General features: G+C 45.6%; 1 protein-coding gene across 1 annotated transcript in view; it reads left to right on the top strand.

Moving 5' to 3' along the window:
• Positions 1 to 14,958, top strand: part of INO80 (INO80 complex ATPase subunit) — a 197,428-nt gene that overhangs the window by 164,426 nt on the left and 18,044 nt on the right. Inside the window, exons 27-29 of the mRNA XM_063947351.1 lie at positions 12,464 to 12,591; positions 13,551 to 13,645; positions 14,007 to 14,079. Coding sequence (XP_063803421.1) covers positions 12,464 to 12,591; positions 13,551 to 13,645; positions 14,007 to 14,079 — 296 coding nt within the window. The remainder of the gene's footprint in view (positions 1 to 12,463; positions 12,592 to 13,550; positions 13,646 to 14,006; positions 14,080 to 14,958) is intronic.

Consider the following 14,958-nt stretch of genomic DNA (forward strand, 5'->3'; position numbering starts at 1 on the left):
CCATGCCACTGCTGTAGATCATGGAGGGGAATGTGAATGGAAAATAACACGGGTATCTAATCACATAAGTAGTTAATTCTTTAGCAATAGGGTTTTTTTATTTGCTAAAAAAAAAAATTAGCATTTTTAGGTACAGGCTTAAGTGTATAATAATATATCCATTGATTTTTTTTTTTTTAATGTTTTCATTTTCTTTTCTTTACCCTTTACATTTGTTTTGTAATCTTTTATTACGTACAAATAAGTAGCAAATTGGCAACTTTCGAGATCTTATGAAATGGTGAATGGTGCACATTTGATGTAGTAAAATAGGGATTGGGTGTGCATTCTCCCCCTGGAATACATAGAGCACTACCGTAGGACACATGAGCAGAGTACTAGTGAGAGGGACCTGTATTAGAATGAAGAACCAAATATTCTGTGAGTTTTTTTAATTTTTTTGGTGATTAATTAAAAAAAAAAAAAAAAAACTCGCAATGGTCTGACGCACCAAAAATACTGAAAAATGCAGAGGTGAAAAAAGTCAGTGTGTTCTTTAGATCTGTAGCAAGTCATGCGTCTCAAGTAGCACTTTAGTGTTTTCCAATTACGTGTTGTGTTTTTTTTTGTTTTTGTGGGAGTGTGGGTTGTCTTTTTTTTTTTTTTTTGCTGCAGTTGAGTCATTACAACCTGCACGTATCTGATGCAACCTTTTCTGAGGGTAAGCAACGAAAGGGGGGCTGAGCTACAATCTTCCCTGAAATTTGTTCAGGGAAAAACAAATCCTCAAGTAGGAAGAGGCAGAGGAAAGGTTTCCGGCAACATGTTTTTAAACAAGCTGGTCTGATTTCCTGTTGTGAGAGTGTGCGTTGTATATTCCCACCATTAAAACCTGATGTTTAGATATTTTGCGGTGTATGCCCAATGAAACCACTAGGTGGTGCTCTTGCACATGGATTAACCCATCTTTGTACTGAATCCGTTATTTGTAAGTGGAATGTAAATGTTACAATCTTTTTAAGCGTGTGTCTGTGGAGGGGGGGGGGGGGGGGGGGTGTTACCTTATTTCTATATTGTTTTCATAATGCTATGTCTGATACGTCATAGCTCACTTGGTGGAAAGAGTAGAGTAATGTATTTCTCGGAGTGCCTAATGTCAAGTGCGTTGATCTGAACGTTATCATTAAAGGGACTTGGCTATAGATTTGGTTTTTATGTCCTCTTTTTGTACTTGTCTGATTTTCATATTAAACTACAATGCATCTGAACAGACACTGTAACGCAGAGCATTTTAAACGCTTGTTATAAAGTGTGAGGTTAGTACTGCTCCACTATTCCAGCGATAATGCTGTGATTGTGTGGACTGATTGGCCTTAAGTACAATGCCCTACAATGATCGAATGAAACGTCATCAGATTGTACGCCAGGCTTATTGGAATATGTACTCAGAAGACGGCGGCTATAAGCCATATTCCAGATATATCTTTGGGCCCCCATGTGTTGCAGAAGTGATATAACCAGTCGTGGGAGGGGGGGGGGGGGGGGGGGCAACTATGGTTTAGAGTTTGTGACTCTCTGTGCTTGGGTTGAATGACTGGATCCCCCTTGTGTTGCCATCATAGACCAGCTTGCATACATTCTAGTGAAGTTTATAATTGCACCATTTAGTTTTTCCCATAACCCTTCCGTCTCTTTCCAGAGCCCCGTCTGTTGTATTGGTGTACAGAGACATACAGGGCAGGGGCATAACTATAGCACATGCGTTTTGGAGTGGAGGCAGGCAGGCTTTGTTGTCCTGTATTTCTTCTCCCCCCCCCCCCCCCCCCCTTCCCCCCAGCGGCCCCTGCTCTGTTCTCTTCTGAGTGTGCTTGCAGGACTCAGACTGGCCTCCATTGCACATGTGCCTGCTACTGTACATCACCCCAGTCCTGGTGGCGGTATCCGTACTTTAGGTTGACACTCACTAAGTCGACATGGTCACTAGGTGGACATGGCAAAGGACGACACATGGAAAGGTCAGCATGAGTTTTTCAAAGTTTTTGAACTTTTTCATACTTTACGATCCATGTAGACTACAATTGAGAATAGTAACTTGTGCCGAGCGCACAAGTTGGTAGCGGAGTGAGGCACCTTGCCGACTGCAAGTGGACACGGTGCACTAATTGGGGTTCCTGGTCACTGTACGAAGAAAATAACACCAATTGTTTTTTTTTTAAAAACTCACGTCGACCTTTTTCCATGTCAACCTTATGACCGTGTTGACCTATTCCAGGTGTCGACTTAGTCACTGTCGACCAATAGTGGTCGACCTAGTTACTGTCCACCCAACGATCCACACACCCTAGTGGCTTAGCCTTCTGAAATTGACTTACAATATAAATGAATAAAACTAGTCTGACGTATATCTGAAGCATACGTTTTTCCTGGGAGCAGTTCGTCATGTAAATATTATTGGCCTTACTGGAGCATTCTATTGGCAAATGTTGTTCATGTAATTCAGTATCCATGTGTCGTTTTATATAACGGCCCCTCTCCCTGCCGGGCATTGTGTGTGTAACACTGACGTACTTACTATAAACAAGCTTTGTATGGTTGGCATCAGTGGAATTGTTGTTATCTTTCCATGTAGCAGATCCGTTAGTCTTGGAATTTCTTTTACAACAATCCCTTATATAACATTTATTTTTGTATGTGTTAGAAAGAAGAATGGTTATAATATACGGTCATGTAAAGCACAGACCTGATTGTAAGGTAATGAATAATTACATAAAGAACGTATGAACCATGGAATCTGGTTACAGCCTAACCTCTATAATGGAGGCCGGCCAGTGTTCTATCCACATTCTAGGTAAGGGTTAATCATATGGCAGAATTAGAGAGTATTGTTCTAAACTTTTGTTTATGACAAAGGCTGCAGACAGGATGCTCCGTTTTCCTGAAAATAAAGCTACAACGCTGTTCTCAGCACCCATCTAATGTCTGTTTCTGCCTTTGGGGATTTAGAAGGGGCCTCAGATAGGTGCATCATCCCTTCCCCATAGTACAGGGATATGCCGCTACGGCTTACTTGATCTAATGTGCTGTGTTCTGGATGGTATATTTGTATTGGGAATTTTAGTGGTCGGTAGTATTTCATTACAGGGGTCAGCTGCGTTGGCTCCGCGCTCTGTACCACCTTCCACCTAGGAAGTACTAGTCACCAAACAATATTAGATAATTGCTTACTCAACTGTACCATATAAACCATAATAAGAAGAAAAGGGAAACAAAATGGGTTTTTTTTCTCTAACGTCCTAGTGGATGCTGGGGACTCCGTAAGCACCATGGGGAATAGACGGGCTCCACAGGAGACATGGGCACTTTAAGAAAGAATTTAGATTCTGGTGTGCTCTGGCTCCTCCCTCTATGTCCCTCCTCCAGACCTCAGTTTGAATCTGTGCCCGGACGAGCTGGGTGCTGTTCAGTGAGCTCTCCTGAGCTTGCTGTAAGAAAGTATTTTGTTAGGTTTTTTTATTTTCAGGGAGCTCTGCTGGCAACAGAATCCCTGCATCGTGGGACTGAGGGGAGAGAAGCAGCCCTACTCTCTGAAGATAGGTCCTGCTTCTTAGGCTACTGGACACCATTAGCTCCAGAGGGATCGTACACAGGATCTCACCCTCCTCGTCCGATCCCAGAGCCGCGCCGCCGTCCCTCTCGCAGAGCCGGAAGACAGAAGCCGGGTGAGCATAAGAAGCAAGAAGACTTCGAAATCGGCGGCAGAAGACTCCAGTCTTCACTGAGGTAGCGCACAGCACTGCAGCTGTGCGCCATTGCTCCCACACACACCTCACATACTCCGGTCACTGTAGAGGGTGCAGGGTGCAGGGGGGGGCGCCCTGGGCAGCAATTGGGACCTCTTTGGCAAAAGTACACATATATACAGTTGGGCACTGTATATATGTATGAGCCCCGCCAAGAAAATATATATTTAAGCGGGACAGAAGGCCGCCGTCGAGGGGGCGGGGCTTCTTCCTCAGCACTCACCAGCGCCATGTTTTTCTCCACAGCACCGCTGAGAGGAAGCTCCCCAGCCTCTCCCCTGCAGATACACGGTAGAAGAGGGTAAAAAGAGAGGGGGGGGCACATAATTAGGCGCAAAAATCATTATAAACAGCAGCTACTGGGTTAACATTAAGTTACTGTGTTATTCCTGGGTTAATAGCGCTGGGGTGTGTGCTGGCATACTCTCTCTCTGTCTCTCCAAAGGGCCTTGTGGGGGAATTGTCTTCAGATGAGCATTCCCTGAGTGTGTGGTGTGTCGGTACGTGTGTGTCGACATGTCTGAGGTAAAAGGCTCCCCTAAGGAGGAGATGGAGCAAATATGTGTGTGAGTGGTGTCTCCGTCGACAACGCTGACACCTGTTTGGATATGTGTAATTACGTGCTAAGGTGAATTTATTGCACAAAAGATTAGAGAACAGACAGTGAATCTACCCATGTCTGTCCCTATGTCGCAGAGACCTTCAGAGTCTCACAATGCTCACTATCCAAAATAATAGACACTGATATCGACACGGAGTCTTACTCCAGTGTCGACTACAATAATGCAAAGTTACAGCCAAAATGGCAGGAAAGTATTCAATATATGAGTGTTGTAATAAAGGATGATTTGCATATCACTGATGACACAAGGGTACACATGTTAAGGGGAAGAAAGCTGAGGTAAATTTCCCTCCTCTCATGAAGAAAAAGAGCGGTTATCTCCAGACATGAAGCTGCAGCTTCCCACAAAGAATTCTCAAGGAGTATCCTTCCCCTACTAGGGCCAGGATACGATGGGAATCTTCCCCTAGGGTGTCACGTTTGCCCAAAAGGTAGCCCTGACTTAACAGCTATCCTCAGGGATCCTGCAGATAGCGTGCACATTCTGGTACACTACTCAGACCGGCGATTGTGTCGGCATGGGTTTATAGCGCTGTAGCAGCGTGGACAGGTACCTTATCAGCAGAGATTGAGACCCTAGTATGTAGATATATATATTAAAGATGCTGTCTTAAGATATATATATAAAACAGGCCCAAAAAGGCATTAGTCTACTGGGTTCTAGAGTCAACGCTATGTCGATTTCTGCTTGACGTGTCCTGTAGATATGCAATGGACAGGTGATGCCGACTTAAGAGGCATATGGAAGGCTGAGGATTGTGTGGAGAAGGGATCTCGGACCTGATCTCCACAGCTATGGCTGGTAATTCTGATCTTTTGCCTTATATTCCTGCACAGCCTAGGAAAGCACGATTCACTCCCTGTTGGATCCCTGGGCAATATTGTGTCTCAGGGATACAAGCTGGACTTTGAGGAGATGCCCCCTCACCGACGGCCCTGCCGGCTTCCCCCACGAGAGGGAAATAGTGTTAACTGCAATTCACAAATTGTATCTTCAACAGGTGGTGGTCAAGGTTCCCCTCCTTCAACAAGGAGGGGGTTATTATTCGACCATGTTGTAGTCCCGAAACCGGACGGTTCGGTCAGACCCATATTGAATTTAAAATCCCTGAACATATACCTGAAAGGGTTCAAGTTCAAAATGGAATCGCTAAGAGCGGTCATAGCAAGCCTGAAAGGGGGAGATTTTATGGTGTCTCTGGACATAAAGGATGCATATCGTCATGTCCCCGTTTATCCACCTCATCAGGCGTACCTCAGATTTGCGGTACAGGATTGTCATTACCAATTTCAGACGTTGCCGTTTGGTCTCTCCACGGCCCCGAGAATCTTCACCAAGGTAATGGCGGAAATGATGGTGCTCCTGCGGAAGCAAGGTGTCACAATTATCCCGTACGGGGACGATCTCCTCATAAAAGCGAGATCAAGAGAGCAGTTGCTGAACAGCGTATCACTTTCTCTGGAAGTGTAACGACAACACGGCTGGATTCTAAATATTCCAAAGTTGCAGTTGGTTCCTATGGCTCATCTGCCTTTCCTAGGCATGATTCTAGACAAAGGGTTTATCTCCCGATAGAGAGAGCTCAGGAGCTCATGACACTGGTCAGGAACCTATTAAAACCAAAACAGGTGTCAATGCATCACTGCACTCGAGTCCTGGGAAGGATGGTGGCATCATACGAGGTCATTCCCTTCGGCAGGTTCTATGCGAGGACCTTTCAATGGGACTTACTGGACAAGTGGTCCGGATCACATCTTCAGATGCATCGGTTAATCACCCTATCCCCCAGGGCCAGGGTGTCTCTCCTGTGGTGGCTGCAGAGTGCTCATCTTCTCGAGGGACGCAGATTCGGCATTCAGGACTGGATCCTGGTGACCACTGATGCAAGCCTCCGAGGGTGGGGAGCAGTCACACAGGGAAAAAAGTTCCAAGCTCTGTGGGTAAGTCAGGAGACTTGCCTTCACATCAACATCCTGGAACTAAGGGCCGTATACAACGCCCTACGTCAAGCGGAGACCCTGCTTCGCGACCAACCGGTTCTGATTCAGTCAGAAGCCACCAGAATTCTTCGCTGGGCGGAGAATCACGTAAGCACACTGTCAGCAGTGTTAATCCCGGGAGTGGACAACTGGGAAGCAGACTTCCTCAGCAGGCACGACCTCCACCCGGGAGAGTGGGGACTTCATCAAGAAGTCTTCACGCAGATTGCAAGTCTGTGGGAACTGCCACAGGTGGATATGATGGCATCCCGCCTCAACAAAAAGCTACAAGGTATTGCGCCAGGTCATGAGACCCTCAGGCGATAGCTGTAGATGCACTGGTGACACCGTGGGTGTTCCAGTCGGTCTATTTATTTCCTCCTCTTCCTCTCATACCCAAGGTGCTGAGGATAATAAGAAAAAGAGGAGTTAGAACAATCCTCATTGTTCCAGATTGGCCACGAAGGACCTGGTATCCAGATCTGCAAGAAATGCTCACAGAGGACCCGTGGCCTCTTCCTCTAAGGCAGGACCTGTTGCAACAGGGGCCCTGTCTGTTCCAAGACTTACCGCGGCTGCGTTAGACGGCATGGCGGTTGAACGCCGGATCCTAGCAGAAAAGGGCATTCCAGACGAGGTCATTCCTACGCGGATAAAGGCTAGGAAGGACGTGACAGCTCAACATTATCACCGTATATGGCGAAAATATGTTTCTTGGTGTGAGGCCAGAAATGCTCCTACAGAGGAATTCCAGCTGGGCCGTTTACTTCACTTCCTACAGTCAGGAGTGAATTGGGGCCTAAAATTGGGTTCCATTAAGGTCCAGATTTCGGCCCTATCCATTTTCTTTCGAAAAGAGTTGGCTTCTCTACCAGAAGTTCAGACGTTTGTAAGGGAGTGCTGCATATTCAGCCTCCTTTTGTGCCTCCAGTGGCACCTTGGGATCTTAACGTGGTGTTAAGTTTCCTGATATCACACTGGTTTGAACCACTTAAAATGGTGGAGTTAAAATATCTCACGTGGAAAGTGGTCATGCTATTAGCCTTGGCTTCGGCTAGGCAATGGCATGTGTCAGAATTAGCAGTTTTGTCACATAAAAGCCCATTTCTGGTTTTCCATATGGATAGAGCAGAATTGCGGACCCGTCCACAATTTCTGTCAAAAGTGGTGTCATCTTTACATATGAACCAACCTATTGTGGTGCCTGTGGCTACTCGTGACTTGGAGGATTCCGAGTTACTGGATGTGGTCAGGGCTTTGAAGGTTTATGTAGCCAGAACGGCTAGAGTCAAGAAAACGGGGTCACTGTTTCTCCTGTATGCATCCAACAAGCTGGGTGCTCCTGCTTCAAAGCAAACTATTGCTCGCTGGATCTGTAACACGATTCAGCAGGCTCATTCTGCGGCTGGATTGCCGCTGCCAAAATCAGTTAAAGCCCATTCCACTAGGAAGGTGGGCTCTTCTTGGGCGGCTGCCCGAGGGGTCTCGGCATTACAACTATGCCGAGCTGCTTCTTGGTCAGGTTCAAACACTTTTGCAAAGTTCTACAAGTTTGATACCCTGGCTGAGGAGGACCTATTGTTTGCTCAATCGGTGCTGCAGAGTCATCCGCACTCTCCGCCCGTTTGGGAGCTTTGGTATAATCCCCATGGTGCTTACGGAGTCCCCAGCATCCACTAGGACGTTAGAGAAAATAAGATTTTACTTACCGGTAAATCTATTTCTCGTAGTCCGTAGTGGATGCTGGGCGCCCGTCCCAAGTGCGGACTTCTTCTGCAATGTTTGTATATAGTTATTGCTGCAATAAGGGCTATGTTATTGTTGCATCAGAGTTGAACTGATGCTCTGTTGTTGTTCATACTGTTGACTGGGTAAGTTTATCACAAGTTATACGGTGTGATTGGTGTGGCTGGTATGAGTCTTGCCCTGGATTTCCAAAATCCTTTCCTTGTACTGTCAGCTCTTCCGGGCACAGTTTCTCTAACTGAGGTCTGGAGGAGGGACATAGAGGGAGGAGCCAGAGCACACCAGAATCTAAATTCTTTCTTAAAGTGCCCATGTCTCCTGCGGAGCCCGTCTATTCCCCATGGTGCTTACGGAGTCCCCAGCATCCACTACGGACTACGAGAAATAGATTTACCGGTAAGTAAAATCTTATTTTTTGTGTTTTTTTCCCATTATTACTTTTATTTCCCAGAAAACAGCATTGTATGCATCCCCATGTCTAACAGCAGGATCCTGTTTAACATTAAATGATGGGGAGTGTAAAGAGCAGCTTATGAATGGTACAGTCAACACAATGAATAACACCATATTTGAAAGTGCGTAAAAAAAAAAAATCAGGGAAAAACAAATCCCGTGCAAGTCCGATAGCGTCGGGTGTCTTTTTTTTACTACCTGAAAATGTGCATTACTCGCATCGCACAAGCATACTTTGCAGATTAACATGATATGCTGCATGCCTATATTCTGTGTGCAACTGCAGCTGTATCTGCATACGAAATGCTACATTTCTAGGAAACACACTGCAGCGTAGCATTTGGTATGCAGATACAGGCGCAGTTGTACATAGTATATAGGAATGCTGCATATCATTCCTATATTCTGCTTGTGCGTCCTATTTGCATCGTTGTGCAAATAAGATTCATTTTAATGGATAAAATTGCATGAAAAGTTGCTCGGCGCTACCAAGTCACACCATGTCATGTCATGACTAGAAGGGCTGTTTAACGTTCCAGGAGGCTAGGATATATGTGGACACTTCTGTACAGACTCTGTCACACACAATATACCAACGTCATATTAGATTAATCAGCACCGTCTCCTGGTGCGTCTTAGTCACATCTCATTGTAACTAAAATGCATTTTGGCCACAAGAGACACCCGACGTTAGCAGAGTTGCATGGTGGCCTGGTGGCTCACTCGCTCCAGGTGTCCCTTGCTGCATGACGTATTGAGGCTGGATGTATGAGGGCACATCTGTACATCTACCAATACTTAGGGGCAGATATATCAAAGGTTGGAGAGAGATAAAGTGGACGGGATAAACTACCAGCTTTTAACAGACAATTTTCAAACACAGGGGTGACTGGTATTATACCCGCATTTATCATGCAGGTATAATGCTCCCTGCTTCGCCTAAAAGCAGTGTTGAGATGTAACATCTCGGATGACGAAGTGAGGGAGTGGAAAACACAGCTCCATCCTTCCGGCGGCCGAATCGTGTGCACATGTGTGAGTTCTGTTCTGCACTCCGGAGCCGGCAACCGCCACAGCCAGGGACAGCGCTTTCCCCTGCTGTGGTGTATTGGCAACGATACCTGCAGCCGTCGAAATCAGTAGCTGCAGGTGTCTGAACGGTCAGTGCCACCTTATTGCCCTGCATATCGGCGGTCATCTAAAAGCAGCGCCGATAATGACAGGGGCACATATCGCCCTCCTGTCACCTTGCACACACCGGCGCAGTAATACATGGGGGAAGCGGTATCAGCGCACATAACGTGCCTTGATACCACTTCCTCCACATTTCACCGCTTTGTATATCTACCCCACAGCCTCTAAACTGACAGGAGCTGATTGATGGTACTTTATCTCTCTGCAAGTTTTGATACATCTCCCCTTTAGTAGTGTAGTCGCCAGTCCTGCTAATTAGTGAGGGGAGGGCACGGAGTTGCATATGACTGTCAGTGCTACAAGGCTGTTACTTCTGTATTTAATTGAGGAGGACGCAGTCACAATGCCGTCTGTCGGGATACCAGCATTCAAAATACCGACACCGGAATACCGACACCTGTCAGAATCCCAACACAGAAACTCTGAAAGGGCTGGGAGACCGACGTCTGCGTGTGTGCGTGCATTTAAGTGTAAATCTTTTTACTAATATGTGCATTGTATGGAGAGAAAATAGGCAGATAATACACTTTTACGTTATTCTTCCTTTAGATACTTTAGGTTTAGTATGAAATACCTACAATCAAAATCCCGACCGTCAAAATCCCAACAACAGTTGACCGACGGTCAAAATACCGACATTTAAAATGTCCACAGGTCAAAAAGTCAACACAGGTTTTTCATTGTTTTTTGTGTTTGTCGACATATGTCCACATGGACACCATATAAGTGTACCGCGTCCCCGGGCATGGCTCGATGCGCTCACCATGCTTCAGGCACTATTATATTCCCGCGCCAGGTCCACTTGGATGGTAATGTATAAACAAGTCGATTTCAATGAAAAACTCATGTCGGTAGTTTGACCTTGTCTGTATTTAAATGTCGGTGTTTTGACCTTGTCGGTATTTTGTCCGTCGGTCAATGGTTGTCGGTATTTTGACCGTCAGGATTTTGATTGTAGGTAAATTGACCGCTTCCCTCAAAAATGCTCGCGTTAGTATCTGTGTAATAGTTATAGTGCTAATGTAAAGTTGATGACATCCAGTACTTTGTTAGAGCTCGTAAACACACGTTCTAACACTAGAGGCGCTATGGGACATCTGCTCGTCATGGTATAAGTTCCAGAGCATCTCTTCCTTGCGTGAAAGCATTAGTTATAATGGGTTCCTGCTCTGCCTCTGTGCAGGTTGGCACACAGTGATCTGTGTAGAGCAGGCATTCCCAACCACGGTCCTCAAGGCACACCAACAGTGCAGGTTTTAGTGATATCCAGGCTGCAGCACAGATGGTTAAATCAAAATAACTGAGCTACTAATTAAGTCACCTGTGCTGCAGCCTGGATATCACTAAAACCTGCACTGTTAGTGTGCCTTGAGGACCGTGGTTGGGAAAGCCTGGTGTAGAGCTTGTCATGCCCATGTATTCAGAAAGTCTAAACATTTGCCCTGTTCTCAATCTACGGGTTCACTACGATATGCCGGCGGTCGGGCTCCCGGCGACCAGCATACCGGCGCCGGGAGCCCGACCGCCGGCTTACCGACAGTGTGGCGAGCGCAAATGAGCCCCTTGCGGGCTTGCTGCGCTCGCCACGCTACGGGCACGGTGGCGCGCGCCACACTATTTTATTCTCCCTCCAGGGGGGTCGTTGACCCCCACGAGGGAGAATAAGTGTCAGTATGCCGGCTGTCGTGATCCCGGCGCCGGTATACTGTGCGCCGGGATCCCGTCAGCCGGCATACTGAAGACCACCCCAATCTACATACATTAATCCTTCATTTACTGTACCAACGTTTTTGGTTTCCTTGCCTTTAAATGTATTTATTTTATTTATTATCAGTTATTTATATAGTGCACACATATTCCGCAGCGCTTTACAGAGAATATTTGCTCATTCACATCAGTCCCTGCCCCAGTGGAGCTTACAATCTATATTCCCTGTCCCATGTACACGCACACACATTTACACTAGGGTAATTTTGTTGGGAACCAATTAACCTACCAGTATATTTTTTGGATTGTGGGAGGAAACCGGAGTACCCGGAGGTAGCCCACGCAAGTACGGGGAGAATATACAAACTCCACACAGTTAGGGCCATGTTGGGAATCGAACCCGTGACATCAGTGCTGTGAGGCAGTAATGCTAACCATTACACCGTCCATAGTTGCTTTTGAATAATGAACAGGTTTGGTAATGCCAATTTGGCAAATATCTATTGCTTAGCAGAGGTTCTCAAACTCGGTCCTCAGGACCCCACACAGTGCATGTTTTGCAGGTAACCCAGCAGGTGCACAGGTGTATTAATTACTCACTGACACATTTTAAAAGGTCCACAGGTGGAGCTAATTATTTCACTTGCGATTCTGTGAGGAGACCTGCAAAACATGCACTGTGTGGGGTCCTGAGGACCGAGTTTGAGAACCTCTGGCTTAGCATTTCATGCAATATCTTCACAACCACTGATTTTCATATATGCAGATTACTATAGAAATTAATATATTTTTTTATTTTGACCATTGCATTCAATAGTGATGGTGTCAAAAATGACATTGTGTATGATTTAATGCTGCCACATTATTAGAAGCCGTATATGCATAGCATCATCACTTTATTGTATAACATTATGGTTTTGTTTCTGACTAAAAGAAAAATGAATATGGTGTACACGCTGCAACCAAGTCTTGTGTCTTACAGACAAGGAGAGTCTAATCACGGACAGCGGGAAGCTGTACGCATTGGACCTGCTGCTGACCCGACTGAAGTCACAGGGGCACAGAGTCCTCATTTACTCACAGATGACTCGGATGATAGACTTGCTGGAGGTACATGTTTCTAGTGAAGTCATAGTGTTATCATATTGCTTCATTATGTGCTGTTCCTTCATCTCGTCATATGACAAGTGGGAGAAGCCTATGTCACAGTGCTTCTTCCAGTCATTGCATAATAACTCCATCCCTGCACTAGTGTATCCAATCTATGTAACCTGAATTATCTGTGCAGTTGTCACTGAATCTGTTCCTTCATCTCGTCATATGACAAGTGGGAGAAGCCTATGTAACAGTGCTTCTTCCAGTCATTGCATAATAACTCCCTTCCTGCACTAGTGTATCCAATCTATGTAACCTGAATTATCTGTGCAGTTGTCACTGAATCTGTTGTTAGATGACTCCTTCTGTAATAAGCAAGAGAACCTAGCGGCTTACGCACAGAGATCCAGGGCGCAGAAACCTTCTGTGTGTGTGTTATTAGGCTGCTCCGGGATCAGGACGATAGGTGCTGACGCCAATGGGTTGACCGCATATGGATAATATGCGGTAGGTCAACATGTTCAAATTGTCGACACACACATGATCGACACTTTTTTTTTTACTTTTTCCATTCTGGACTACCCATGTCACAAATCATAACCTTTAGTAACCTTGTGGTGGGCGGAGCAAAGCAAGACACTGTGCCCGAGGCGTGGCGGGCCAAACGAGTCTACGAGGACACAAGTTTCTACAAATGGTGGTTCCGGATGGAAAAACTATCCACACTAACCCCAAAAATGGCACACACAAAAAAAGTGTCTACCATTGCCATGTTGACCTTTTGATCATGTCAATCTTTTCCTGTGTTGACCTTTCATATGTCAATCTATTGACCACGTCGACCTTTTGTCAATCTCTACCTAATGCATGGCGACCTAGACCTTGTAGATCTTGTATACCACACCCGGCTGCCCCTTACCACCTTGCATTGCTGAATAAGTGTGGAACTGACACACCCTCTGTTCTCTGCATAGGAATATATGGTATACAGGAAGCACACATACATGCGCCTAGATGGCTCCTCCAAGATTTCGGAAAGGAGAGACATGGTGGCTGATTTCCAGAGCAGGTAAACAGGAAGAAATACATTTATACACCATGCATTGAAAAATGATTCCGCCCCGAATATCTTTTGTCCATTTGTCTTGCTGCAGCTATAAAGGTGATGCACTATCAGAATAAATATTCCAAACCCGTTACCGAACTTAAAAGCAATAGCATTAATGCACCGTGTTGTTGTGAGGTCATGTTTACACAGGGGGCGCTACATTGTCTTCATTGATTCTGCAGGTGTAGAGAATGACTGAGCTGCTTGTGCTAGTAGTTGTTTGTCAATATGAATACCTCTCTCTCCATGACACTCTGCAGCTGGGTAGCGAGTTATTGTCGTCTCATTATTTATTACTAATTATTGTTTGTCCTTGCTTTAGAACGGACATCTTTGTCTTCCTGCTCAGCACTAGAGCTGGTGGCCTGGGTATTAACTTGACTGCAGCTGATACGGTAAGTATTTACATTCTACAGGAGCAGCACGCATAACAAGATAGACTCTGATTAATTCTCTGTTTTCTATCTACACATGGTACGCATGTGCATGGGATGGCGCCCTTAGTTGAAGTTATATGGCCATTTAAAAAAAAAATCTGGAATTTTACTCATTTACATATGCATAACTTTGCACAAAAAAAAAGAAAGAAGTGACTGTGTAACTGTTAATATTTGCACGTCTTTCACTAGTGACTAACAATACGGATATATGCCTGTAATACCGGGCTGTCGGAGGTTCCATCTCTATGGCCCTCATTCCGAGTTGCGCATGCTAGGCCGTCGCCCTCTGGGAGTGTATCTTAGCATAGCAGAATAGCGAACGAAAGATTAGCAGAACTGCTACTAAATAATTTGCTGCAGTTTCTGAGTAGCTCCAGACCTACTCCTAGACTGCGATCACCTCAGTCCATTTAGTTCCTGGTTTGACGTCACAAACACGCCCTGCGTTCGGCCAGCCACTCCCCCGTTTCTCCAGCCACTCCTGCGTTTTTACCTGGCAAACCTGCATTTTTTAGCACACTCCCGGAAAACGGCCAGTTTCCGCCCAGAAACACCCACTTCCTGTCAATCACTCACCGATCACTCGAGCGATGAAAAAACGTCGCTCGAGCTTGTGTAAATCTACAAAGTTTTGTGTGAAAATACTTAGCGCATGCACATTTTTGCCGTTTTTTTTACTTAATCTCTGCACTGCGAAAATCGGCAGCGAGCGATCAACTCCCTATATCCGGTGTTGGACTGCCCTATAGGGGTGCAGGCAGGGGCACCACAATATTTTTAGGTTGGGGTGAACATATTTAATTTTGGACCCCCTAATTTGCTGAATTTTGCCCA

This window comes from Pseudophryne corroboree, chromosome 12, assembly GCF_028390025.1.
Source record: "Pseudophryne corroboree isolate aPseCor3 chromosome 12, aPseCor3.hap2, whole genome shotgun sequence".
Taxonomy (NCBI): Eukaryota; Metazoa; Chordata; class Amphibia; order Anura; family Myobatrachidae; genus Pseudophryne; species Pseudophryne corroboree.